The sequence below is a fragment of the Oncorhynchus kisutch genome, linkage group LG12 (assembly GCF_002021735.2).
Source record: "Oncorhynchus kisutch isolate 150728-3 linkage group LG12, Okis_V2, whole genome shotgun sequence".
Classification (NCBI taxonomy): domain Eukaryota; kingdom Metazoa; phylum Chordata; class Actinopteri; order Salmoniformes; family Salmonidae; genus Oncorhynchus; species Oncorhynchus kisutch.
In genome coordinates, this window is record NC_034185.2 from 32131424 (window position 1) to 32158073 (window position 26650).

Sequence of the window (26650 nt, forward strand, 5' to 3'; positions counted from 1 at the left end):
GTGGGTGAGTTTGTGACTGAGGCGTGTTCAGAGTGTGTAGCCCAGTCGATGCCCTCGGCGTCCCTTGATGTGGAGGTCAGTTAGACGCGCACTGTTGCAGACAGACAAAACATATTGCAGTTGACTATAACAGCCTTGGGTTTGTACAGAGTACACCATTTGAAGACCAATTCTATTCAATGTGAGCTATTCGAAAGCACCTTCTTCTTAACGCGCTCTGTGAGGGGCGTATTTTGAGACGAAGGGAGGTTGCGCATTGAACGCAGCGTCGTAAACTATTTTGATATCCAGCCCCAGCCAAAGGTTTGTGGATTTTATTTTTTCGTTTGCACACCCGCTCAAATCCACTTTTCAACTGTGCGCCTTTTTGGTTAACACAATTTGAACACTTGACAGAGAGGTGAACATGGGTTTATTTATTTTGGACAAGCGCGGAAAGGTGAAGGATAACGCCATATGTTTATTGTAACGGATAATAATAACGGACATTTGGACTTGATGGCCAAAGAGCCTTGACAACTGTTGATGGTTACTGTTGTGTTTGTTCTTCGATGAATTTTCACAATGACAGGTGACCAGCTGTTGAATCTCCGAGGAAAACTCTCATCATTTTCTCTCTGGCTATCTCTGCTCTCTATCCCCGCAGCCTCCGACTCTATTTCATCAGAGTTTCTATCCTGAACCTGTTTGTTATTTTACACGATAAACATTACAATGGATAATGAGGAATGTGTAATTTGTTATATAATAAAAACGATGCGGCGAGTTCCCAGCACCTGTTGAACAGTGACAAGCCTACATTATGGCCTGCCGGAGCGGCTGCTGTTGTGGCTTCGGTCCCTTCAACGAGGATAACGCCAGGTTCCTAATGTTAGCGGTGTTTATAATCCTCTACCTCCTCTGCGGTGCCGCTGTCTTTTCAGCACTGGAACAGCCGATGGAAGCAGAGGCGAAGGACCGCTGGGCGCAGCGTTTTGAACAGTTTAGCCAAAAGAATAACCTGAGCAAGAGGGAGCTGGACAACTTCTTGAGGAACTACGAGGAGGCGAACTTGGCCGGGATTCGCGTGGACACTATCAGACCTCGGTGGGATTTTACCGGCGCGTTCTACTTCGTGGGGACTGTGGTCTCGACCATAGGTGATATTTTATGTAGCTTATAGATTCTCTCATTATCACACATGACACATCATATCCAACACCATGAATCAAAGCTGAAAGCAGGAGATAATCAATTTTATATTTAAATTACTTGGGACAAAATTGCTGTTCATATTTTTTGGCACTCCAAAACGTGTAGTTTTTAGGAGTAATTTTAAAGGGAAATTAGGCTATGCTGTGCTCTTATGAATTATTTTCAATAATTCCACAACTAGAACAATCACAGCCAACTAAAGGATGCTTCAATATGCATGCCTATCAAGTTTTAATTAGTCTTATTGTGTGTCATGTAATTGGTTTCAATATGAAACCCTGTTAAATTAGTGCCGCCTGGAGTGCCAATTACTAGGAAACTCCAGCAACTCTCTGTCTCTCCCTCTCTGTCTGAATGATATGAGACTGTGTTGGCAAACAAAAGCCTGGTGAAGAGGGGATGTTTATGGCTCACAAGCCAATCTTATCTCTGATCTTTTGTAGCTAAGCCACACAGCTAAAAGCCTTAATGCCTCTAGATTACTTTATTACATGTCAAGAAAGAAAATAAATGGATTTGGAGGAACTTAGCTAATGCATTTGTATTCAGTACAGATATACTAAATACATACTTCTTGTACTTAGATAAGGGGACAAAAGGAAGCCCTACTTTTTATCTTTGGGGGGGGGGGGCGGTGGAGAGATCCCTTTTCACCTCTGACTGCTCATTGTTAAATGCAGTGTGAAATGGAACATGGTCATTATGGAACAGAGGGAGCATGTAGTCAAGGGCTGGAATGGATGGATTCATCATGAGATTCATCACAGCTGGGCTCACACTGTCCATCAGATAAGAGCTGCTGTGTGTGTGTGTGTGTGTGTGTGTGTGTGTGTGTGTGTGTGTGTGTGTGTGTGTGTGTGTGTGTGTGTGTGTGTGTGTGTGTGTATGTGTGTGTGTGTGTGTGTGTGTGTGTGTGTGTGTGAGAGATTCTGTGGGTCCTCCATTGGTCTGAAAGTAGGCATTCCTAGTGTAGTATAAAGGGGTGGGGCGAGAATGAGAAAAGACGTGATAAAGGATGGTAAAGAGGGAGGAGGAGAGAGGGAAGTAAGAAAGGTATAGAGGAAGAGAAGTAAAAAGGGAGGGTTAAGTGTGAGAGAGAAGTCAATTAGAGAGAATTATGAAGAGAGAGCGATGAGGGGATGTCTAGAAAGAGAGAAGGTGAAGAATCAAGAATAATATTATTCTTGTCACCATTAGCAACCCTGTAGGCGAGTGAGTGGCTGAGGAGGCATTGTGCATGTGACTGAATGGTGCTTCACTCCACTCAGGGCAGAGGGAGGGAGGGTGTGCTTGTTAACAACCAATTAACCGTCAGCATTGAACAAACTCTGAACTTACTTACTGTACAGATGCTAAAACGCGCACACAATCCAAAAGCCAGAGCAAGGCTGTCGTGTTTGTGTGTTTGTGTGCGTGCTTGACACTTCTATTTGGGGCCTGTCTTGTGTGAGCGTTGCTTCAACTTATGTGCTTTTCCACCTGTCTGTGAAAGCTGACAGTGTACATTATGCTCAGGCTGACTGATTTAGGATTGTGAATAAACAGGATTTGAAATAAAACTAAAAATCATACTGCATTGTTCAGTGTGATTCAGTATTGTATTGTCACACTGTTGTTTTCTAATGGTAATGATTCTACTATCTGTCCAATCATGGTGTAATTAGTAATAAATTCAAGCAAAAACATAATTACTAGTTTTGACCTGTACTGTTTTCTTTATAATAACATATCCTTCCATCTTCATGTTTCCCAGGGTTTGGAATGACGACGCCAGCGACCATCAGTGGTAAGATCTTCCTCATCTTCTACGGCCTGATCGGCTGTGCCTCGACCATCTTGTTCTTCAACCTCTTCCTAGAGCGCGTCATCACCGTCATCGCCTTCGTCCTCAAGTCCTGCCACGAGCGTCGCCACCTTCGCAAGGCCATGCTTCCGCAAAATGGCCGCCGACGCCTCTCCGAGGGCAGCGGAAGAGGCGGCAGGGGAGAGGGGCTGGCTGGGTGGAAGCCCTCGGTGTACTGTGTGATGTTGATCCTGGGCGCCGCCGCCATCTTGGTATCCTGCTGTGCCTCGGCCATGTACTCTGCTGTAGAAGGCTGGGGCTACCTGGATTCTCTGTACTACTGCTTCGTAGCGTTCAGCACCATTGGGTTTGGGGACATGGTGAGCAGCCAGATGTTTGCGTACGACGAGGGGAATGAGAGCCAGATGGCGTACCGGGTGGGTAACTTCCTGTTTATTCTGACAGGAGTTTGCTGTATCTACTCCCTGTTCAACGTCATCTCCATCGTCATCAAACAGGTATATGCTCATAATACTTCAGCTCTTATTGCCTTTGGTTTAACCAGGTAAGTCATTGAGGATAAAAAACTCTTTGACAATAATGACCTGATAATGGCCTGCATCATCATCAACCCGGTGGGATTGTTGTTATTGTTACTTGCTCATTTTATTAAGTAAAGTAGTGACTTTGGGTGTTTTGAAAAGCACTTGTGAATAAAAGTTATTATTGTAGCCATTCATTTTGGAATCGTAAAAAAAAAAATTGTATTCAGAAAAATGTCATGTAAGCTTAGTCTCTAAGACTTTTATTATAGCATCGCCATTGATCATTTATGTTGGGACTTTGAGGTGCTGAACTGGCTGCTGAGGAGGCTGGAGGTGCCATGTCGCTGCCCAGGGAGGGGGCGCCACCAACCGCACCCCAGACACCCCCGCAGGAACGTGGTAGTGCCCGGACACCTGAGGGCCAGGCGGGACCTGTCCATCGAGACGGACGCGGTGAACGACAGCGAGGCGGACGGACGGAGGATGTCTGGAGAGATGATCTCCATGAAAGACTTCTTGGCTGCCAATAAGGTGAGGAGAAGACATGAACATGTATGTGTCCACTACTTACAGTTTACGGCTGTTCCCAGATCAGACTTTGTGCAGATGTGAAATACTTGAGGCGTGTTCACATATACCTATCGGATTCAGATCCTGCAGTGTTTGGTACCCTGATCCTCTATATCCGGCCATTTAATTGCATAAGTGAAGTGCAAACGAATCGTGGTTCCTGCCCGTGTGGTCGTTCCAGGAAACGTTGATGCTGTATCATTAGATGTGTTTTTACTGCTATATTGCTGTACCCAGCGCTTGTTCTACATTTATTTGGTAATGAATTAGTTTCTCTCCATTCATCAGGTGAACCTGGCCATCATGCAGAAGCAGCTGTCAGAGATGGCTAACGGTCACCCTCGCCAGTCAAGCTCCAGCTCCCGCCACAATGGCTTCTCCGGAGGGGTGGGCGCCCTGGGCATCATGAACAACCGCCTGGCAGAGACCAGCGTGGACAGATAGGCCTACACCTACGTATACACATAAGTCAGACTGATTGACTGGCCAGAGAGACAGTCACAAGAAATCAGGACTTCCTCTAAAAATACATTGGTTTTAATTGAACAAATAGAGAAATGTACAATACCCAACTCAATTCCAGGAGAATAATTGACCCCATGGACTAAAGCCTGGCCAGACCACATCAGTTCAGAATATGTCACGCACATCCAATCAAGATGCGAAGGGAAAGGATGTGCAGTGGCATTCAGTGTGCAGAAAGTTTCCCGTTTCATAACTGTAGGGACAATGAAATACAATACGTCTGCCCTACTTAATCAAGCTGTCCATCGCAGGAGAATAATTGACCTGAAGTACCAACCTATACCGCAACGAGGTTCCACTGTAAGAGAACTCTGCCTGCCGCCACCCATTCTTCTCTGATGCATGCTGGTTCATCAGGCAGTGTCTATGTGCGTGCGTGCATGAGTGTGTTGGTGTGCGCGCATCTCCTTCACCCACATCTGGATCACAACCAACTGTAGCTACTGCTGGAATCTGGTGGTTAGTTACTGAGGCAGTTTCCATGGTGACACTACAGAATGCAGAAAGCTACCCAAAGACATTGTAGCTGAGTGGTTTCAAACTACCCTATGGTATTCTTCATATCACTAGCGAATAACAGCTAGCCAACAGACTGCTCATCACCACGACTACAAACACCCTATACTGTCATCTTGATCAAGAAGACCCACCGCTCGCCTGCTTTTCAGAGAAAACACCTACAGGGGAAGTAGCCTTCTGAGAAAAATACTGAATTTCCACTGTGTGTAAGAAACCGCAACCGATCTATAAGGGGAGACAGCCTTATGAAAAGGCAGGCAAGACTTTTAGAGACAGCTGAGTGTGGCAAACAGAAACACTGTCTAAATATCCTGCTTCTGTCTGAGTGGTTATGGCTACAGACTTGTTATGTTCATCAGCTGTAATGGGTTTTCTATTGCACTGCCGCCTCGAACTTGTTATCTGTTATGTTTGAGACAATAACACCCAGCACAGCACTGCACCATTACAAACTAATGGATATCTATTTATTCTATCCAAAATGAAAAACAGAATTCTATTCTTTAGAGATTCCAATTTAGAGCGTATTATCAGAGGGCTGTTATCTTGCTGTTTCACCACACTATGTGGAAGCACCATAAGGCAGCAGCATACGGACGGACTCTAACAATGAAGTATCACTCTTTTGTCCATATCTATCTGGACCTGGCCAGCATGCTCATATTAATGCTATGAAAAACAAGTCTCTCTCTAAGGTTATTTCAGGGCCTTTTTCTCATTCTTTCCATGACAGAGGTGTTATGTTCTCGTTCTATTCTGAAACTGGAACGAGAGAAAGAGAGAGACAAGTGAGAAAGGGATCTGTGAGAAAACAAAATGGCCGGTTGGGTGAAAGAGAAAACGGAGAAGTAGAAATGGACAGATCTGTGAAAAGGAGAGCCAGTTTGGGGGAAAGAAAGCAGTAATGAGCAGAGAGAGAGAGAGAGAGAGAGAGAGAGAGAGAAGAGCAGAACTGTTCAGATCACAGTCTACATTATGGATTGGGTTGGAGCAGGGGCGACATACGCCTCTTCACACGCCTTGTTGAACGCACCGAAGAAGATGCTCAAATTATACATGGTGCTAGTGAGACAGACTCCTACAGATTTACGTCACAGCGAGCTTTCGTGCTGAATGTCTCAATACCCAGCTAGTTATTCCGAAAAGCCGTAGAGAAAAGAAAAAGCCCATTTATCATGTCTTCCCTGTTACCTCTAATAACGCACTACAGTGGAGAAGCAGTATAACAGGTGTGGCGGTCTGAATACAGCATAGCCCACAGTATGAGTCAGCAAATTAATGTGACCTGATATAATTTCATGTCTAATTTCATGTCACGGTTTGAAACGGTGGTACAGTATATTATTGAGAAAATGACACAACTCTGCTACTTATTGTCACTAGCAGATTTGTTTTTGCTACTTTGTAATTTCATCCATTTTGAAACAACCAATGTATCATTGGGTGACTATACTGTTGACAAAGAAATTACAACTAACTGTAGAGTACTGACAAGAATGTGACAGAAAAAATATGGATACGCCTGAAATGATCTTGTCTGGTGGTCTTGTTTGTATGTTGTCCCGTTTGGGACTAACTTTATCACAGAGAGAACAGTAGTTGACTAGCCTCTACCAGGCTTTCACCAACATGAGCGAGACCTGGGAGCCGAGGCTAGTAGTTGGCTATTGTCCCTCAGGAGGGAGGCAGAGAGAGGGTGAGGGAGCCTCTTCACCGCTGCCTAGCAAACAGGAGGTGTGAGAAGAGAAGGTGACTCACTGCGTTATTCAAAGCTCTTGTCAAATCACATGTAGCCACAATGGCTCTTTGTGGAGTTCCTAGCTGGAGTTGAGTGTTAAGTGGCTGCCCACTCACTATTCCCTTTATGCCCATTCCCAAGAACACTGCCGCCACACTGGATAAACACATATAGCTAACATAAATACAGATGACTTGAGATATGACGAAATGGAGATGAGGTGTTGAAAAGCTAGAGACTGGAGATTTTCTTCCTATTGGGGCCATGGGGTTGTGAAACTAATGTCCCTGCACGTGTAACAACAAGAATGTTAAAAGGTGCTGACATGCTAGAGCTAGATAGGCTATTTTGAGTCTGGTGTGGTTAATGCTTGTCCGGGGTAAACAGTCTTACAAAGGCTCTTGAATTAGACCAGACAGATGCACATGAGGTGATGACTGACGTAGAACGACTGGCTTATTCATTCGATTAGTAAAACCTAAGTCATTATGTGAATAGGAGTAAATTGCTGCAACAATAAGTATATCAATCACAATCCCATTATGAAGCATGTGCGAATGAGGGTGAGCGCAGAGAGCTGAGAGAAATGGTGGGAGTTGTGCATTATCTCAATGGCTTATGAGAGCTCCCATGCGGCTATTGGGTAGAAGTGAATTAGGATACAGTATGATTAACATACGGTATCTGTGAGTCATCATCTCAATTCAATGCATAGGCCTAGTCGAGTAAATAAAGTCACATCAGGCTTTCACTCCAAATCAATGCCTGGAAAAGAAGCAAAGAATAATCAGATATTCCGCTTCCAAACATTTAATCCACTTTTTTGTTACAGTATGTGCCAAGAGGAAGTCATAAATCGGTATAATAGATTGGGGGTCAAAGCCAAAGAACATGAAGTTGATCAATCCCAATCGAGAGAGGAGCTGATTTTTTTGTTTATGACAGTAAAACATTCTTATGGCAATAACATTTGTTAGCGCCTTCAATTCTTGCACATTTTATCATAAAAATGTATATTTCAACACCAAACTGCTAAACTTGGAACCAATCAGAACTCCTGTACATACCCCTTGTGTTCAATGCAGCCAATGGCCTGCTCCTAAGATGTAAACAGAGCCTGGTGAAAACTCAAGCTGCTGTCTGTCTGTGTGTGATGAGCTCCCAAAGACTGAAATAAGATACATATGTTTTCGAGTGCACTTGAAATATGCAGCATGCAATATGAATTGTCTTGATCTTACGAAGACGCCACTCCGTTGACCATTTTACCAATTTATTGAAAGTTATCCAATGTTAGTTTGACTAGCCTAGCCAGCTACTGTAAACGTCAATGTGCCTGCTCAGGAGGCTAATGTTTCATTAGCTGTCTCTCTGTCAGTCAATTACATTTTTCGAACCATGTTTTGTCATGATTATTTGTTTCATTTCAAGTAAATAGCTGCAGGCTTAAAGAAACATTAAATCATATACCTTGCAAACCCAAATAAAAGCATGTACGCAGATAGATGTGTGTCATGTATGCTAGAATGGAGGTTTAAAAATGACAGCTGCACATGAATATTAGCCAACACAGCATATCCTACACATATAGTATAGCTTGCAATACAATATTCTCTTAAAAACAGCTAGGCACAATGTACTGTATCCTATGTGCAAGATGACCAGAGTTTGATTTCTAAACCAGATGAGTTCTCAAATATCAGCAGCTGCCCAATACCATGGTGGGCATGAATAATGTTGGATCCATTGGAATATAAGGTATGGAGAATGATGAAGAGCCTGCAGGATTATAGAAACAGCAGTTGGGAAATCAATGTTTATGTTTCAAATACTAAATGTTCAGAATGAGAATAGATTTAGGTGGTTTACATTACTAGCCTAACTAACTTTACAAAAAGTTGATGTCCCCAAATTCTGGTCCATTCATTCATTATTCTACTGACTGTGACTGAGTGTGAGACATGTTTTCCATATTGTACGTCTCATGCATATACATTCCAAATAAGAACACCGTCACAAATAGTGTTTCACCATTTAATGAGTACGGAGACAAATAGCAAAGGTTTCTAAATATAGTGTAGCCTACCAATCAATTTATAGAGAGAGAGAGAGAGATTCATGCCATGGGGGGTACAATGTTATGACGTTGCAGTCCAGAAATGAGAGCATTACCATCTACGCCAAAAGGCTGGACCTCTGATGGAGACTGTAGAACTGTCATCAATGCATGCTTCAGTATTCCTCCTCTCTAGAAGGAGTGTGCCCAGGCCCCATAGGTGTATCGAAAGGATCCCACCCTGGTCACCAATGTAGCCAACCGATATAAAGAAAGAAGTGCCGTAGTGGAATGCAATCTTAAAAATGGTGTGGTCCGGAGACCGAGAACTCCACCATCTACGGCAAAAGCCTGGGCTCCTGACATCGACAATAGGATTCTCGTCACTTCATGTTACAATGGTAAAACATAATCTGTTTGTAACCTGGTCTTTGAGATGCTCTAACAAGCATGTGTATCTGTAGTGGGTGTTCTTCTACTCCAAAATGCACTAGACTGTGTAGAATTTGTAAGACAAAATCTCCAAAGAAAAGACAACAGGCAAATGCATGTGGTCGCGATGTCTAATAGTGACAGGAGGGCTAGTTCAAATTAAATTAGGATGGTTCTCCTCACAGGTGAGTGAATCAGATGCGCCAATGCTTGGTAAATAGTACTTGGTTGATCTCTGGGAGCAGGACACAAGAGAGGAGAGATAGTAAATCCATGTGTGTACTGCGCGAGGAGGTTCCTCGCCATCTTAGCTGCCGCACATCTAGAATTCCCCAGCATCATTGCCGGAACTAGTCCTTTCTATGCGATGCAGCCTCAGTCACATGTAGAAGTAAATGACAGCGTGCCCACAGTGCTTCCAAAACAAAGATCTACACACATATACAAGAGGGATATAGCTCACTCAATACAAAACATGGATTTTCTCTGGTGTTTGTAGAAACACCTGCAACTGGACACAGGCCTTTATTAGATAACTGTTTTCCAGACTTGAGAACGATGAAAGTATTGCCAATACCAGGTTAGTTTTAGAATCTATAGCAGTGTTTTATGTAAAGTTGGGAGTTATTGTTCTATAACTAAATAGAATACAGATATTAAAAAAGACTTAGCAGTTTGTTCGGACGGAGTTCTCTCTCGAACTGTCAACAGCTGTGTTTAGTACCTTAGATACGGAGAACGTGATAGACAGACGTGATCAGCAGAGATGGTACCTGGATAGTAGGTGACTCACTGTGTTGATTGGTTTGTTGCTTAGTACTTGCCAGTGTTTGCCTGTCCAGCTAACAAACATAAAAGTATTTAGAAAAAAGGGCAAGAATTGACATTGCCAACAGTGGAAATGTGTTCCGAATAAATAAATATACACTATGTAAAAACTGATAATCTCAAAAACTAAAGCAGATACAATGCTTTAGCTCGCTACCTATAACTTTTTCCACACACAAACAGTTCTTCAAAACAGCATGGTTCGAGACAGCACACTCTGCTAAATTCCAGGTACAAATGTTCTCTTCTTATTCAAGGTTGATTGGCAGACTACAACCTATGAAGTGCATTGTCACCACCAACTGGACAGGTGTGAGTCATTAATCCACACTAAAAATAAAGAGTGTAACAAATATCATCCCACAGTCAAAAAAGCAAACATAATTCTCTACTCAGGTTCTGGGGCCTGAGGGTGGTACTGCCTGAGACAATTCTCCATGTAACTCCTCCGCTGAGAATTCTTGTAATTCCAGGAACCGCTCTGCCGTAGACACGATGACGTCAATCATTCTGGATTTATTTTCCACTTTGGCCACAAACTCCACTTTTTTTTTACATGTAAAGTTTCTGGGTCTTGCTGGTGAGAGGCAAACTCTACCACCAATGAACTTTCTGAACAACTCGGTCCCTCAACCCTTTTCACAGCCTCTTTTCATTGTTTCCATTCACCACACGATTCATCCGACTTGTGTTGACCACACCTGGGATATTCTTCATTAGAGCAACATCGACTTCCCACGAGACGGCAGATATTAACCCATTGAGAGGTGCCCTACTCCGAAGAGCTACGCAAGACACGGCATATTACTCGAATCCGGTGAGAAGCAACATGCCTTTTCTGTTCTGCTGAAATACAAAAAATCTGAACAAGCCCACTCTTTTTGATCCTCACAGCTTTCACTTAATCCGCCACTTTGGATATCCCAAATGAATTCGTGAAGTTTGCTATTGAGCACTGTTCATCTTTTAAAAAACCATACAAGATAAGAGGGGATATGAGCAGAACCCTAGGTTCTGTTTTCCACCAGAACTTTGCTCAGTGTTCCATTCTTTTGGACAAAAGTCAAATCTTCCTCGATTCCACCGCCATTAGATTTGAGCTCTACTGTAAACCTGCTTCTGCCATTTTCTCCACCTGCCTTCAACTGCAAACTTCTTCGGTGGGGTTTAACGGTGGTTGGCATCCAATATGTTGCATTACCGCCCCGGACTGAACTATAGAATAAAGCCATTACACTGTGTGATACAAAATGGGGAACTGGGACAAATAAAACATTATGTTCATTTTTTTATTACCCTACACTCTTTAAAACCCACCATATTATTCCACTACTTTAACCCTATCTGATCCTACCCTAGGGCAACGACCTTAGAGGACGGGACACTACCACTCAACACACCCTGTGAAAACTTCTGAAGTCTCTGCAGCTGCCACCACATCTATTTTCTGTGACTTACGTTCCATCTCTGCAGTACAGTTGATAACCATTGCTCTGAACGCTAAGAAGCCAAGCTTACTGAAACATACACTACCGTTCAAAAGTTCGGGGTCACTTAGAAATGACCTTGTTTTTGAAAGAAAAGCTAATTTTTTTGTCCATGAAAATAACATCAAATTGATCAGAGATACAGTGATACATTGTTCATGTTGTAAATGACGATTGTAGCTGAAAACTGCAGATTTTTTTATGTAATATCTACATAGGCGTACAGAGGCCCATTATCAGCAACCATCACTCCTGTGTTCCAATGACGCGTTGTGTTAGCTAATCCAAGTTTATCATTTTAAAAGGCTAATTGATCATTAGAAAACCCTTTTGCAATTATGTTAGCTGGAAACTTTTGTTCTAATTAAAGAAGCAATAAAACTTGTCAGGATTTGGCCAGGGTTGTTCCGGTTTTGGCCACTAGATGCCCCCATTGTGCTTTTTGACACTTTTGTTTTCCCTTGTTTCCAGTTATTATTTGCACCTGTGCCTCGTTTCCCTTGAATGTATTCCTCAGTTCTTTGCTCTGTGTTTGAATGTCAGCACCCACCCCCAGCGATGCTGTGAACATTTGTTACTCCAGTTGGACTCTCGTGGTACTCTGTTTTTGTTCTCGTTTATTTATTTTTGATTATCTTTTGAGGCTTTTTCCTGCTGTACCTACCACCTTGTGGATTTACCTTTTGACCTGGAGGATTACCTTTTTCTCTTGGAATTACTTTTGATGTTGTGGATTTATATTTTTGCCTGAAGAACTTTCCTTTTTACTTTATTAAAACACCGTCCCAAGTACTGCTGTGTCTGCCTCATCTTCTGGGTTCTGCCGACTATTAGTGGCTCAGTTTGCTAAGTGACTGTTTCTCACACCGGAGACCCGAGTACGTAACCGGGTCTTGACACTAGTTGAGTATCTGGAGCATCAGCATTTGTGTGTTCAATTACAGGCTCAAAATGGCCAGAAACAAAGACCTTTCTTCTGAAACTTGTCAGTTTATTCTTGTTCTGAGAAACGAAGGCTATTCCATGTGAAAAATTGCCAAGAAACTGAAGATCTCGTACAACGCTGTGTACTACTCCCATCACAGAACAGGGCAAACTGTCTCTAACCAGAATAAGAGGAGTGGGAGGCCCAGGGGCACAACTGAGGACAAGTACATTAGAGTGTCTAGTTTGAGAAACAGACGCCACACAAGTCCTCAACTGGCAGCTTCATTAAATAGTACCAGCAAAACACCAGTCTCAATATCAACAATGAATAGGCGACTCCGGGATGCTGGCATTCTAGGCAGTGGATCCAGGACAAAAGCTCTAACATCCTAACTCATATCCTAACATTACTTTATCAGTTAAAGACTCATTCACAGCTCAAAATATCTGTTTCACCACACTCTCCACCAGATCTGTGTCGCACCAAACGTAGGGGGCGTCACAAACACATGAAATCTTCAACTGCAATTGCTCCACCTCCACACTTAACACTACCCCAGAAATCACTCCCTTCAATGGTGCCCTATACCTAAGCGTAAAGCAAGATACAGGTCTTCCCCAAGTTACGTCACACAGAGCGCCTGCTCTCCCTGATCTGAAGAAACATCACAAGTCCACTTCAGGTTCCCTTCACTGACTCAACAGAACCCACCATATTTTCCACAAAACCTGAGTCCACCCATGGATCAGCCTAAAAGCATGGATCCACCCTCTTAAAAAATAAAAATATCGCTCTCACTGGACCAAATGTATCTCTATCATAACGGTATCCATCTATGCAAAGCTCAGGCTCCGAGCTCCTCACCACACCTTCCACCTCTTCCATTTCACCTCCAGAACTCGAACTGGCATCCAGATCACTCTAAACTTGACACCAATCTTCCTTGACATACCCTCTGCCTTGTTATTACTGGATTCAATAGATTACCACCCATCCTCTGTCTCCCTCAGTCTTTTCAACCTCACCTCATCTCCCAATCATTTTTCCTTAACCAATTACCAACTCTGAGAATATTCCACTTTTCCAAGTCTAAATCTCTTTCTTGCCTCTTCCTATGTACTCAACCTGTACACAACGCCCTGTACTCAACCTACAGTCATCCACTATCCCCAGGTCCTTTTAGCTATTCAAACTCTATGAAACTCCTTTCCAAGCCCACCACCATCTGCTATGCATTTAGTTGTCCAACCATCAACTGCTAAGGGGCACTTTTATACTTTCTGACTTGCCCCTCCGTAATTAGGGCACAGGGAAACACTGATGGAAACTTAGGTTCCTACTATGTAATATTCATACTAATGACGATAATTGCAATTCAATGTAACAAAGTAAAGCTAGTTTCCTAGCTAACCTTGTAAATTTGCTTTACCAAAGCAATGCTATTATGGCCCATCCACTAAATTACCATCTATTTAGTTGTATGAGTCATGCTATTGTATGACAAATGAATTGCTCATATTTTATATTTCTGTGACAAATGTACCTTATGAGGGGAGACTTGTAGGTCAACGAGGCCTTATCTTTTTTTGTTAAAAAAATCAATTAAATGCGTAAGTGAACAAGCAAATGTATTTATGGCTCATGTTTTGATTAAGTAGTACAAGGATTTAACATTAGCTTCCAATTTGTGTAGCTTGATATTAGAGATCTGGTTTTTTTTATACAGAAAATGAGATTTGGTGTAGTTTTTATATTTTCGAAACACATTGGCTGTATAAAAACCTAATTAAAAACCCTCAGCCAGGCGCATCTCCCGGCCAGCAAACAAAATTACTACAGCTACAATACCTCTTTCACCAACTGGCCTGGACCCTTTGTCGACACGGAGCCCGCCGTTCCACCAGGACTGGTCTGCCGATGTAACTCCATCTGTTGTGCCCACAACCGGCCTTTGCTGGACGTCAGAGCAGGAGCTTCTCCTAGCCCCGGCCTGCTAACTTTAAACGCCGTGTCTCCCGCTTGCAAGGTAGTGACGACTACCCAGAGGCTTCCCTGTTTCATCTATTGCTGTTCACTGGACCCTATGATCACTTGGCTACATAGCTGATGCCTGCTGGACTGTTAATTAATCACGGTACTCCATATTTTTTGTTTATCTGTCCGCCCCAGCCTCGAACTCAGGCCCTGTGTGTAGTTAACTGACCCTCTCTGACCATTCATCGCCATTTTACCTGTTGTTGTTGTCTTAGCTGATTCGCTGTTGTTGTCTTACCCATTGTTGTCTTAGCTAGCTCTCCCAATCAACACCTGTGATTGCTTTATGCCTCGCTTTATGTCTCTCTCAAATGTTAATATGCCTTGTATACTGTTGTTTAGGATAGTTATCATTGTTTTAGTTTATTGCGGAGCCTCCTTTGTCCCACCTCCCACACATAACTGCGTCCAGAGATGCAACCTCTCTTATCGTCACTCACTGCCTGTGTTTACCTCCAATGTACCTGCACCCTACCATACCCCTGTCTGTACATTATGAACCTGAACCTATCCTACCACGCCCAGAAATCTGCTCCTTTTGTTCTCTGTCCCCAACGCACTAGACGACCAGTTTTGATAGCCTTTAGCCGTACCCTCATCCTACTCTTCCTCTGTTCCTCGGGTGATGAGGAGGTTAACCCAGGCAATGTGTGTCCCCAGGCACTCTCATTTGTTGACTTCTGTAACCGAAAAAGCCTTGGTTTCATGCATGTTAGCATCAGAAGCCTCCTCCCTAAGTTAGTTTTACTCACTGCTTTAGCACATTCCGCCAACTCTGATGTCCTTGCCGTGTCTGAATCCTGGCTTAAGAAGGCCACCAAACATTCTGAGATTTCCATCCCCAACTACAACATTTTCCGTCAAGATAGAACTGCCAAAGGGGGAGGAGTTGCAATCGACTGCATATATAGCCTGCAAAGTTCTGTCATTCTTTCCAGGTCAATGCCCAAACAGTTCGAGCTTCTAATTGTAAAAATTAATCTCTCCAGAAATAAGTCTTTAACTGTTGCCAGCTGTTATAGACCTCCTCAGCTCTCAGCTGTGCCTTGGACACAAAATGTGAATTGATTGCCCCCCATCTATCTTCAGAGTTCGTTCTGTTAGGTGACCTAAACTGGGATATGCTTAACACCCCGGAAATCCTACAATCTAAGCTAGATGCCCTCAATCTCACACAAATTATTAAGGAACTGCCTCACTGCCTCATCGCCTGCATCTGCTGTGGGTCCGCGGTCAAACCACCACCCCTCATCACTGTCAAAAGCTCCCTAAAACACTTCTGCGAGCAGGCCTTTCTAATCGACCTGGCCCGGGTATCCTGGAAGGCTATTGACCTCATCCCGTCAGTCGAGGATGCCTGGTCGTTCTTTAAAAGTAATTTCCTCACCATGTTAAATAAGCATGCCCCTTTCAAAACATTTAGAACTAAGAACAGTTATAGCCCTTGGTTCACTCCAGACCTAACTGCCCTCAACCAGCACAAAAACACCCTGTGGCGGACTGCACTAGCATCAAATAGTCCCCGCGATATTAAACTTTTCAAGGAAGTCAGGAACCAATACACGCAGTCAGTCAGGAAAGCAAAGGCTAGCTTTTTCAAACAGAAATTTGCATCCTGTAGCTCTAACGACAAAAAGTTTTGGGAGACTGTAAAGTCCATGGAGAATAAGTGCACTTCCTCCCAGCTGCCAACTGCACTGAGGCTAGGTAACACTGTCACCACTGATTAATCCACGATAATCGAGAATTCCAATAAGCATTTCTCTATGGCTAGCTATGCTTTCCTCCTGACTACCCCAACCCCGGCCAACAGCTCCGCACCCACACAGCAACTTCCCAAGCCTCCCCAGCTTCTCCTTCACCAAACATCCAGATAGCAGACATTCTGAAAGAGCTGCAAAACATGGACCCGTACAAATCAGCTGGGCTAGACAATCTGGACCCTCTCTTTCTAAAATGTTGCAACCCCTATTACCAGTCTGCTCAACCTCTCTTTCGTATCATCCGAGATCCCTAAAGATTGGAAAGCTGCCGCAGTCATCCCCCTCTTCAAAGGGGGTGACACTCTAGGCCCAAACTGTTACAGACCTATATCCATCATGCCCTGCCTTTCTAAAGTCTTCGAAAGCCAAGTCAATAAACAGATCACTGACCATTTCGAATCCCACCGTACCTTCTCCGCTGTGCAATCCGGTTTCCGAGCTGGTCACGGGTGCACCTCAGCCACACTCAAGGTACTAAACGATATCATAACCATCAATAAAAGACAGTACTGTGCAGCCGTCTTCATCGACCTTGCCAAGGCTTTCAACTCTGTCAATAACCACATTCTTATCTGCAGACTCAACAGCCTTGGTTTCTCAAATGACTGCCTTGCCTGGTTCACCATCTACTTCTCAGACAGAGTTCAGTGTGTCAAATCGGAGGGCCTGTTGTCCGGACCTCTGGCAGTCTCTATGGGGGTGCCACAGGGTTCAATTCTCTGGCCAACTCTTTTCTCTGTATATATCAACGATGTCGCTCTTACTGATTCCCTGATCCACCTCTACGCAGACGATACCATTCTGTATACCTCTGGCCCTTCTTTGGACACTGTGTTAACAAACCTATAAACGAGCTTCAATGCCATACAACACTCCTTCCGTGGCCTCCAACTGCTCTTAAACGCTAGTAAAACTAAATGCATGCTTTTCAACAATTCGCTGCCCGCACCCGCCTGCCCGACTAGCCTCACTACTCACGAGTTAGAAAATGTGGACAACTACAAATACCTAGGTGTCTAGCTAGACTGTAAACTCTCCTTCTAGACTCATATTAAACACCTCCAATCCAAAATTAAATCTAGAACCGGCTTCCTATTGCGCAACAAATCCTCCTTCACTCACGCCGCCAAACATACCCTCGTAAAACTGACTATCCTACCGATCCTCAACTTCGGTGATGTCATCTACAAAATAGCCTCCAACACTCTACTCTGCAAACTGGATGCAGTCTATCACAGTGCCAAGCCCATACACCACCCATCACTGCGACCTGTATGCTCTCGTCAGCTGGCACTCGCTACATATTCGTCGCCAGACCCATTGGCTCCAGGTCATCTATAAGTTTTTGCTAGGTAAAGCTCCAGTTTATCTCAGCTCACTGGTCACGATAACAACTCCCACCCGTAGCACGTTTTCCAGCAGCTTTATCTCACTGGTCATCCCCAAAGACAACACCTGCTTTGGCCGCCTTTCCTTCCAATTCTCTGCTGCCAATGACTGGAACGAATTGCAAAAATCGCTGAAGCTGGAGACTTATATTTCCCTCACTAACTTTAAACATCAGCTATCTGAGCAGCTAACCGATCGCTGCAGCTGTACATAGCCCATCTGTAAACAGCCCATCCAATCTACCTACCTCATCCCCATATTGTTTTTATTTACTTTTCTGCTCTTTTGCACACCAGTATTTCTACTTGCACATTATCATCTGCACATCTATCACTCCGGTGTTAATTTGCTAAAATGTAATTACTTGCTACTATGGCCTATTTATTGCCTTACCTCCTCATGCCATTTGCACACACTCTATATAGACTTTCTTTTTTTTCTATTGTGTTATTGACTGTACGCTTGTTAATTCCCTTCGTAACTCTGTGTTGTTGTTTGTGTCGCACTGCTTTGCTTCATCTTGGCCAGGTCTCAGTTGTAAATGAGAACTTGTTCTCAACTAACCTACCTGGTTAAATGAAAGGTGAAATAAAAAAATACAAATAAAATTGTCAGCTAAGTTAAGCAATGTGTTAGCTAGCTAACAGTACAGTAGCTCGTCTTACATTGAATAAAGTTACAGCGTTGTTTGCCGGTAGCGGCAGCTAGCTTTCATGCTGACACCCCAATCAGGAAATAAATTGCTGTGATGACTAACTTAATCATCCTAAGCATTTAGTACTCCATGTTGAGTCTGTGGTCAACTCAAATAACCCGTCAGCAGCTAAATAGCTGAAGTAACGTTAACTAGCTAGTTAGCCAATAAAGTCTACCAACACTAAGTCTTGTTCAAGGTTAAACAGGATATCTAGCTAGCTAACTTAGCTAATGTGTTGTGTTTATAATTTCAGGATCAAAGCCAGAGTGGGGGCCAAGGAAGAGGCAAGAAGGATGACAATGTGAGAAGGACATGGCAACAACCAGAGCCTCTGACAACCACATCTCCTCACCTGGATCTTTCAGATGTCTGTGTTAACCTGTTTTATTCTACTGTCACTAACCATGTAACCATATCATATGTTTATTGGAGAAGAAGAAGTATGAGCCTCCCATCCTCACCAGAGTTGGGAAGGGGACGAAAAAAAGCATGGGACCTGATGCGGCTAGCAAGCTACCTTTGGGTAACGTTGTTATGTCATCTCACTTCGAATCTCTCTTTAAAACGGACCCATCGGCTTAATATCTAGTATCTGTCTCTGCATCATTCCTAACTCTCTAGCTATGTCATTTCTCACTCACTCGCTTGTCAAGAAAAACTATAGTGATAATGTATTGTATCTCCCTCTACAGTCACCCCTCACACCCACTGCAGGCTGAAGCTGCTGAAGCAGGAGAGGATCAAAGACTACCTGCTGATGGAGGAGTTTATCAGGAACCAGGAGTAGATGAAACCCCTGGAAGAGAAACAGGAAGTACTGAACATGGAGATATATAATACTACATTACATATAATGCTATATTCCTTTAAACCCCAGGAGGAGAAACAGGCGGTACTGAGTAGACCATCGAGATACAGGTAACTGACAAAATAAAGGAAACACTTGAGTAAATGAGGGATGCAAAGTGTATTGAAAGCAAGTGCTTCCACACATATTTGGTTCCTGAGTTAATTCAGCAATTAACATCCCATCATGCTTAGGATCATGTATACAAATGCTGGGCAGGACATTGTTTTGGCTACCCTGGCAATGCCCCCATAGGATGACAATGCCCCGATCCACAGGGCACGAGTGGTCACTGAATAGTTTGATGAGCATGAAAATGATGTAAGCCATATGCCATGGCATATGCCATTATGTTGGTTTTTCCTTTATTTTGGCAGTTACGTGTGTGTATGTGTATGTATATATATTTCTGCTCCGTACTACTCAACCACTAGATACTGACATATCTCTGCTTCGTACTACACAAACAAAAGGTACTGACATATACTGAACAAAAATATAAACGAAGCATGCAGCAATTTCCAAGATTTTACTGAGTTACATTTCATACTGTCTGAAGAAATCACGAATGGCACGACAATGGGCCTCAGGATCTCGTCACAGTATCTAAAATGCAATTGTGTTGTCCGTAGCTTATGCCTGCCCATACCATAACCCCACTGCCACCATGGGACACTCTGTTCACAACGTTCATCAACAAACCGCTCGCCCACACAACGCCATACATGTGATCTGCGGTTGTGAGGCCGGTTGGACGTACTGCCAAATTCTCTAAAACAACGTTGGAGGCAACTAATGGTAGAGAACACTCAATTCTCTGGCAACAGCTCTGGTGGACATTCCTGCAGTCAGTATGCCAATTACACGCTCCCTCAGAACTTCTGTTGTGTGACAGAACTGCACATTTTAGAGTGGCCTTTGATTGTCCCCAGCACAAGGTGCACCTGTATAATGATCATGCTGTTTAATCATCTTCTTGACAGGCCACACCTGTCAGGTGGATGGATTATATTGGCAAGGGAGAAATGCTCACTAACAGGGACATTTGAGAGAAATACGTTTTTTTGCAAATGGAATGTTTGCCAATCTTTTATGTCAGCTGATGAAACATGGGACCAACATTTTACGTGTTGTGTTGATCTTTTTCCTCAGTGTATATCTGCTCTGTACTACTCAACCACAAGGTATGAACATACGCTGAGTGTACTGAACATTAAGGACACTTGCTCTTTCCATGACATATGCTGACCAGCTGAATCCAGGTGAAAGCTAGGGTCCCTTATTGATGTCACTTGTTAAATCCACTTCAATCAGTGTAGACGAAGGGGAGGATGTGCAGGTTATAGAATGATTTTTAAGCCTTGAGACAATTGAGACATGGATTGTGTATGTGTGCCATTCAGAGGGGGAATGGACAAGAGAAATGATTGAAGTGCCTATATTAATATTAGGAAGGTGTTTATCTGATCAGTACTACTCAACCACAAGGTACTGACATATCTGCTCTGTCCTACAAGGTTGGTTCAATCATTTTTGACATTATATGCATTATGTGGGTTGAATGCTGTAACAACACAGAATAAAACAATGAATACAAGTCCCATGATGGCAGTGACATTACTGCTTTTCACTCATTAACCATTTATTCACATTACTTTAAAATATATATATATATATATATATATATATATATATATATATATATATATATCAGTTGCTGTGTATGTTGCATTTGTTTTTATTTGATGACTGTATTATTTCATTCCAAGTCATCTAGTCTTTATAGTGCTGCTGCCTATGCTGTCTGACAAAATCACTATTTTAGTAGTTCTTTAAAGTAAATAAGGCATACTTTTTTTAATGACTGCTGAATGCCAACTATCGACCACTTAGAGCATGTATTTTCAAGTAGAGATACTTTGGGAAGCAACTGCTCTCTATCCCTCTTGTCTTCTCTCTCTGTCCCACACTAAGCTAACGTAGCGGGCTTCAAAGAAACACACAGGCCGGACTAGTAGGCGTGCGATACATTATGGTTGTTGTCATTTACCAAGTTTTCTGCGCTAAACTATGTAGAATATTGGCCTGTTGGTAACTCCTTACTACATCGCACAGTTCGGGCTTGATCTGATTTATCTCTAGAGAAACTGCACATTGTGCGCATTAAGCTCCCAGAAAAAAAAGGAACGAAATGGAATTCAAATAATTGAGCCGACTATATATATTTAAAAAATAACTGAAATGTTGGTTAATCGCTCAGAACTATGTACTACTCAACCCCAAGGTACTGACATATAGCTGTTACGTACTACTCAACCACAAGGTGCTGAAATATATACACGTAACTGCCAAAATAAAGGAAACACCAACATAGAGTGTCTTAATAGGATGTTGGGCCGCCACGAGCCAGAACAGCTTCAATGCGCCTTGGCATAGATTCTACAAGTGTCTGGAACTCTATCGGAGGGATCTGATACTATTTTTCCACGAGAAATTAAATAATTTGGTGTTTTGTTGATGGTGGTAGAAAACACTGTCTCAGGCGCTACTCCATAATCTCCCATAAGTGTTCAATTGGGTTGAGATCTGGTGACTGAGACACACACACCCTTTAAACCCACGAGGCTCCTTTGAGGCCCCCTTTCAAAGTCACTGAGATCTCTTCTAGCCATTGCAGACAAAATAATGGGCAACTGGGCATTTTTATACATGACCCTAAGCATGATGGGATGTTCATTTCTTAATTAACTAAGGAACCACACCTGTGTGGAAGCATCTGCTTTCAATATATTTGTATCCTTTATTTACTCAAGTGGTTCCTTTTAATTTGACAGTTACCTTTATGTGCTCTATACTACTCAACCACAAGCTACACAAAACATATTTTATAGGGCTTTTTGCACTACTGAGCCGAGTCAAACCGAGCTGTACTGGGCTGGCGTGGTTATGCATCCAGCATAGTTGCTGGAAACGTTCTGAAAAGGACAATGTGGGAAAAAATATCTGAATCGGCATAGTTTGGTTCGGTCAGAACAATAGTGTGAAAAGGGTATAGGTTTTACGCACTAACTGTGGATACGAGCGTCTGCTAAATGACAAAAATGTGTCCAAAGCAAATTTCATTCGTTTGGTGGGAAAAGTATTTATTATTATGTTTGGGTTGAGTAGTGAGTGACGTTGACTGACTCTGTCCCTATTCTCTGATCCGTGTCTGTCCTCTAGGTCCATGCCGTGATTGGTGTCCTGATGGACGACACTGATCCCCTGGTCACGGTGAGGAAGGTGGAGAAGGCCCCTCAGGAGACCTGCGCTGACATAGGAGGACAGGACAGCCAGATCCAGGAGATCAAGGTACAAGAAGAGGACTCCACTAAACGGCATACCTTGTAACTGCTTAGTAAGTATTTTAAGCATTTTATCCGAAATGAGATGAGTACCACGTTATGTAAATAGCCTATACTAGACTCTCTGGACACTCTCTGGACAGCCTGTAGTCATTCACTGTTTGTTAGGATACCGGTATCGAGATTCCAGATTTTCCTTGGCAAAAAAAAAAACACGGAAGCATACAGAACCCTATAGTCCTTTTTTAAAAACCTACTTTATGTCAAATATTGTGTGCTATAGCTTGCAAAATAAACAAACGTGACTCTGGGGGACAACGTACGGCTGTTTTCTTCCCAACATTAGGACTGTTTTCCTAAAATAATTCAGTCTGCTTCTGACTGTGACGCTGTTGTTCTGTAGGAGTCCGTGGAGCTGCCCCTCACCCACCCTGAGTACGTGCATACCTGTGCCTGTTTGTGCGTCTCTGCTAATATGTTTGTGTGCCTGTGCTTCTCTCTGTGTGTTAGGTAAGATCCTGCTGGCCAAGGCGGTGGCCAACCAGACATCAGCTACATTCCTGCGTGTGGTTGGCTCAGAGCTGATCCAGAAGTACCAGGGAGACAGGCCCAAGCTGGTCCGAGAGCTGTTCAGAGTGGGCCGAGGAACAGGCACCATCTATCGTCTTTATCGACGAGATAGACGCCATCGGCACTAAACGGTACTTACTACAACCACGTTCTTAAATTATGTCATTTAAAGGCCCAATGCAGTAGTTTTTATATTAAATAATTTCTGTTTAACAATTAAGTACCTTATTGTAATAGCCCTGCTCTATAATACACGTTTCTATGTGAATTTGGTCAGGCCGCCCCAAAAGTTACATATTGTAGCTTTAAATGATAGGAATAGGCATAGCAAGGTTGTTTTTTTATTTTTAACTAGGCAAGTCAGTTAAGAACAAATTCTTATTTTCAATGACTGCCTAGGAACAGTGGGTTAACTGCCTGTTCAGGGGCAGAATGACAGATTAGTACCTTGTCAGCTCGGGGGTTGGAACTTGCAACCTTCTGGTTACCAATCCAACGCTCTAACCACTAGGCTACCCTGCCGCCCCTGTTTAATAGCTCCACCTTGCCCTCTGATAGGCTTGGTGAAAGTTGAACCATTTTGCTTATACCAACCAAATCCAACCATATTGACAATTACTGGATCTGACTTGTTGATTTGGGAATGTGCCAACTACTGTTTCTCTTCCCTTTAGGTGTGACTAAACATTGTTTTTCTCTCCATGTGTAGATATGAGTCTGACTCTGGAGGAGAGAGGGAGATCCAGAGGACCATGTTGGAGCTGCTCAACCAGATGGACGGTTTTGACTCCAGAGGAGATGTCAAGGTGATCATGGCCCCCGACAGGATAGAGACCCTAGACCCTGCATTCATCAGACCTGGTAAGATGCTCTCTCTCATGAGTATCTGAAAGATAGAGCCTATTTTTGTATCGTGTATCATATTAAAATCGACCGGTAGAGCGGGACTCTTAGACAGGGATAAAACGACCTCAGTTGAAGTGTATATTGAGGATCGAGATTCTCCTATAAAATGAATGCAGATTAATTTCCTCCTTCTGAGCTCCATCTGTGGAACTGACCTCTTGACCTTGAGCGAACAACGGATGGAGCTCTCAGAGGACTTTACAAAACTCTGATTTAAAGGAAACAACATTCACTGAAGCCATTTGAGCAAGGCGTCTTTCTTTTCTTCCCACAGTGTTGAGTCAATGTCAATAAGTATTCTGTTCTAGAATCAGAATGAGTAGAACCGAACGGCCATTCCCTCGCTTTGATATTCCATGCCCCTCACCCCCTTCCCTATGTTTTTTTTCCAGGTCGTATTGACAGAAAGATAGAGTTCCCTCTGCCTGATGAGAAGACCAAGAGGAGGATCTTCAACATCCACGCCAGCAGGATGACTGTAGCCGACGACGTCACCCTGGACGACCTGATCCTGGCCAAGGATGACCTGTCAGTTGCTGACATCAAGATATGGATGTCCAGGGTTTCCTCTACAACAGTGGTCCTCAATCTGGGTACCTGGTCTATCTGCATGGTCATTGGGAAGACTCATAAGAGCATAGGCCATGGCGATACAGTTACCCAAAAAAGTATTTTAAAAAACACTGCATTACCACTACTAAGGTGGGGTAATCCCCCTATCTAGCACTGTTGCCCCTTGCCTGCCAACAAAGAGTTGGCCTCCATGGGTTTCAACTGCTTTAGGTGTGTGGTTTTAGGAATGTTTGCAGCCACTTTAGGGAAAACATGATTCTCAAACGGCCTCGAGCTAAACCAGATTTAGTATATTTGACTTGACTGTGCTGCCCTCTAGCGGCAGTTCTTTTAAGGTAAATCCTGAAAGGATTCTCCTGGGCCTTTTTCGGCTACTTTCAGAATGCCTCCCTCCTTCCTTGCAGTCATGGATCTGAGAGAGTTAAGTCTAGGATCAGGTCTTCCGTGTCCATATATTCTTATTCATTATGACATAAAAGACAAAACTGATGCTAGATCAGTACTCCTATTCCCAATACTATTTGTGAATACAGGCCCTGATCTTTTGAGGCTGACCTGAGTTGACCTTTCTCCTCTCTTTCTCCCCCTCCTCCAGGCGATCTGCACCGAGGAAGGCCTCATGGCCCTGAGAGAGCGCAGAATGGAGGTCACCGATGAAGACTTCAAGAAGTCCTGTTTGGACTTCAGGAGGGTACGCCGGACGGTACTCTGAACTCTGACGATAAATACAAGAATTTGAATGGGAGAGAAGTGTTCTTATTCCTCGTTCCGTGTATGATTACTCTCATTTCCCTCCGTGCTCCGTTTAGTACAGGTAGTGTCACATAGTCAGTTGTCCTAAAGTTTGGTCTTCATTGGAGAAGCCTGCAAATCTAGGCTAGAGTATAAGTAGTGTTCAATAGCGTACAGTCTGCATCATACCCACGTCTGGGTTCCATAACTGGTTCATCAGCCCCAGTAACAATCTTTCTCTGTTTATTTTGCGGAAAATGAATCCCATTTGATTTATTCCGCTCAATCACCATCCAGTAGTTCCAGTAGTATTTAGACTTCAGACAACACTTGTACATACTGTTTATACAGATGCCCTGTTTCTTCATAGTCACACTTAAGGGATATCACTCTATTCCTCTTGGTTGCATGGGTCTGTCTGATTCCCAAGACAGAATAACGGAACTAAGGAGGAGGATGCAACTCATGTCCTGATGCTGAAACTAGTGTATCTCTCTTTACTATCTCAATCCCCTCTTTCTCTTTGCTTAAAAGAAGACCACCATTAATAACAGGAATGTTCCAGTATCTCACGCACACGACGTCGTTTAGGAGCCACCCCAGAAGCAGTCACCCGGACACACATCTAAATAGTCCCTCACATCACTTCTGTCTGTTTTAATAGGAAGTGTAGTATATCGCTTTGATATGAAAAAAGACATGTTATACACGTGCGTGCACACACTGGAACAAATCAGCTCCTCCGAATCCTTCCGGGCCTCTCAGAAGCTACTCATTTCCAATCCCCATTTCAGTGATCCTCCCCTATGTTCACCCCTTTTCCAGTACACTGAGTTTAAGAGCACAAATTAATCTGCTTTTTGTGTGCCGTTGCGCAGCTGCAGTTCATTTGACACGTGAGACGCAGAGACGCAGCATCGATTTAATTCCTCTTGATGTGGGGCCATGTATAACTTTGTATTCAGCAGAACGCTCGCTAGCCCATACAGTTTCGTTTTGGGATTAGGTGAAAATGCCGCACGCAGCCCTGATCACTCTCCATGTCATCCCCCTTATTAACTCTGTCACGCAGTTCAACTGCAACGCAGCGCACATTGCAGCACATTCAGCAAACCCGAAGAAAACTTTAAATCAAGCGTAGCGTATAGTAGGGCCAGAGAGACAGGAGAGGAAGGAGGGGCGAATTGTAA

At 43.3% G+C, this 26650-nt stretch overlaps 1 protein-coding gene and 1 pseudogene across 1 annotated transcript; both read left to right on the top strand.

Moving 5' to 3' along the window:
• LOC109900878 (potassium channel subfamily K member 13-like) lies at positions 1-8542 on the top strand. Its single transcript, XM_020496753.2, has 4 exons — positions 1-1139; positions 2948-3495; positions 3826-4053; positions 4381-8542. Exons 1-4 carry the CDS (start codon positions 803-805, stop codon positions 4534-4536), a joined length of 1269 nt encoding a protein of 422 aa, XP_020352342.1. The 5' UTR covers positions 1-802; the 3' UTR covers positions 4537-8542.
• Positions 7432-26615, top strand: LOC109901396 (26S proteasome regulatory subunit 4-like; annotated as a pseudogene).
• The last annotated feature ends 35 nt before the right edge of the window (positions 26616-26650 follow it).

Excerpts from the sequence above, each read along its gene's own strand:
- LOC109900878 (XM_020496753.2), top strand. The coding sequence starts at position 803 with ATGGCCTGCCGGAGCGGCTGCTGTTGTGGCTTCGGTCCCTTCAACGAG. Across the intron at positions 1,140-2,947 it reads GACTGTGGTCTCGACCATAG|GGTTTGGAATGACGACGCCA; the intron begins GTGATATTTTAT and ends CATGTTTCCCAG. Across the intron at positions 3,496-3,825 it reads TCTCCATCGTCATCAAACAG|GTGCTGAACTGGCTGCTGAG; the intron begins GTATATGCTCAT and ends TGGGACTTTGAG.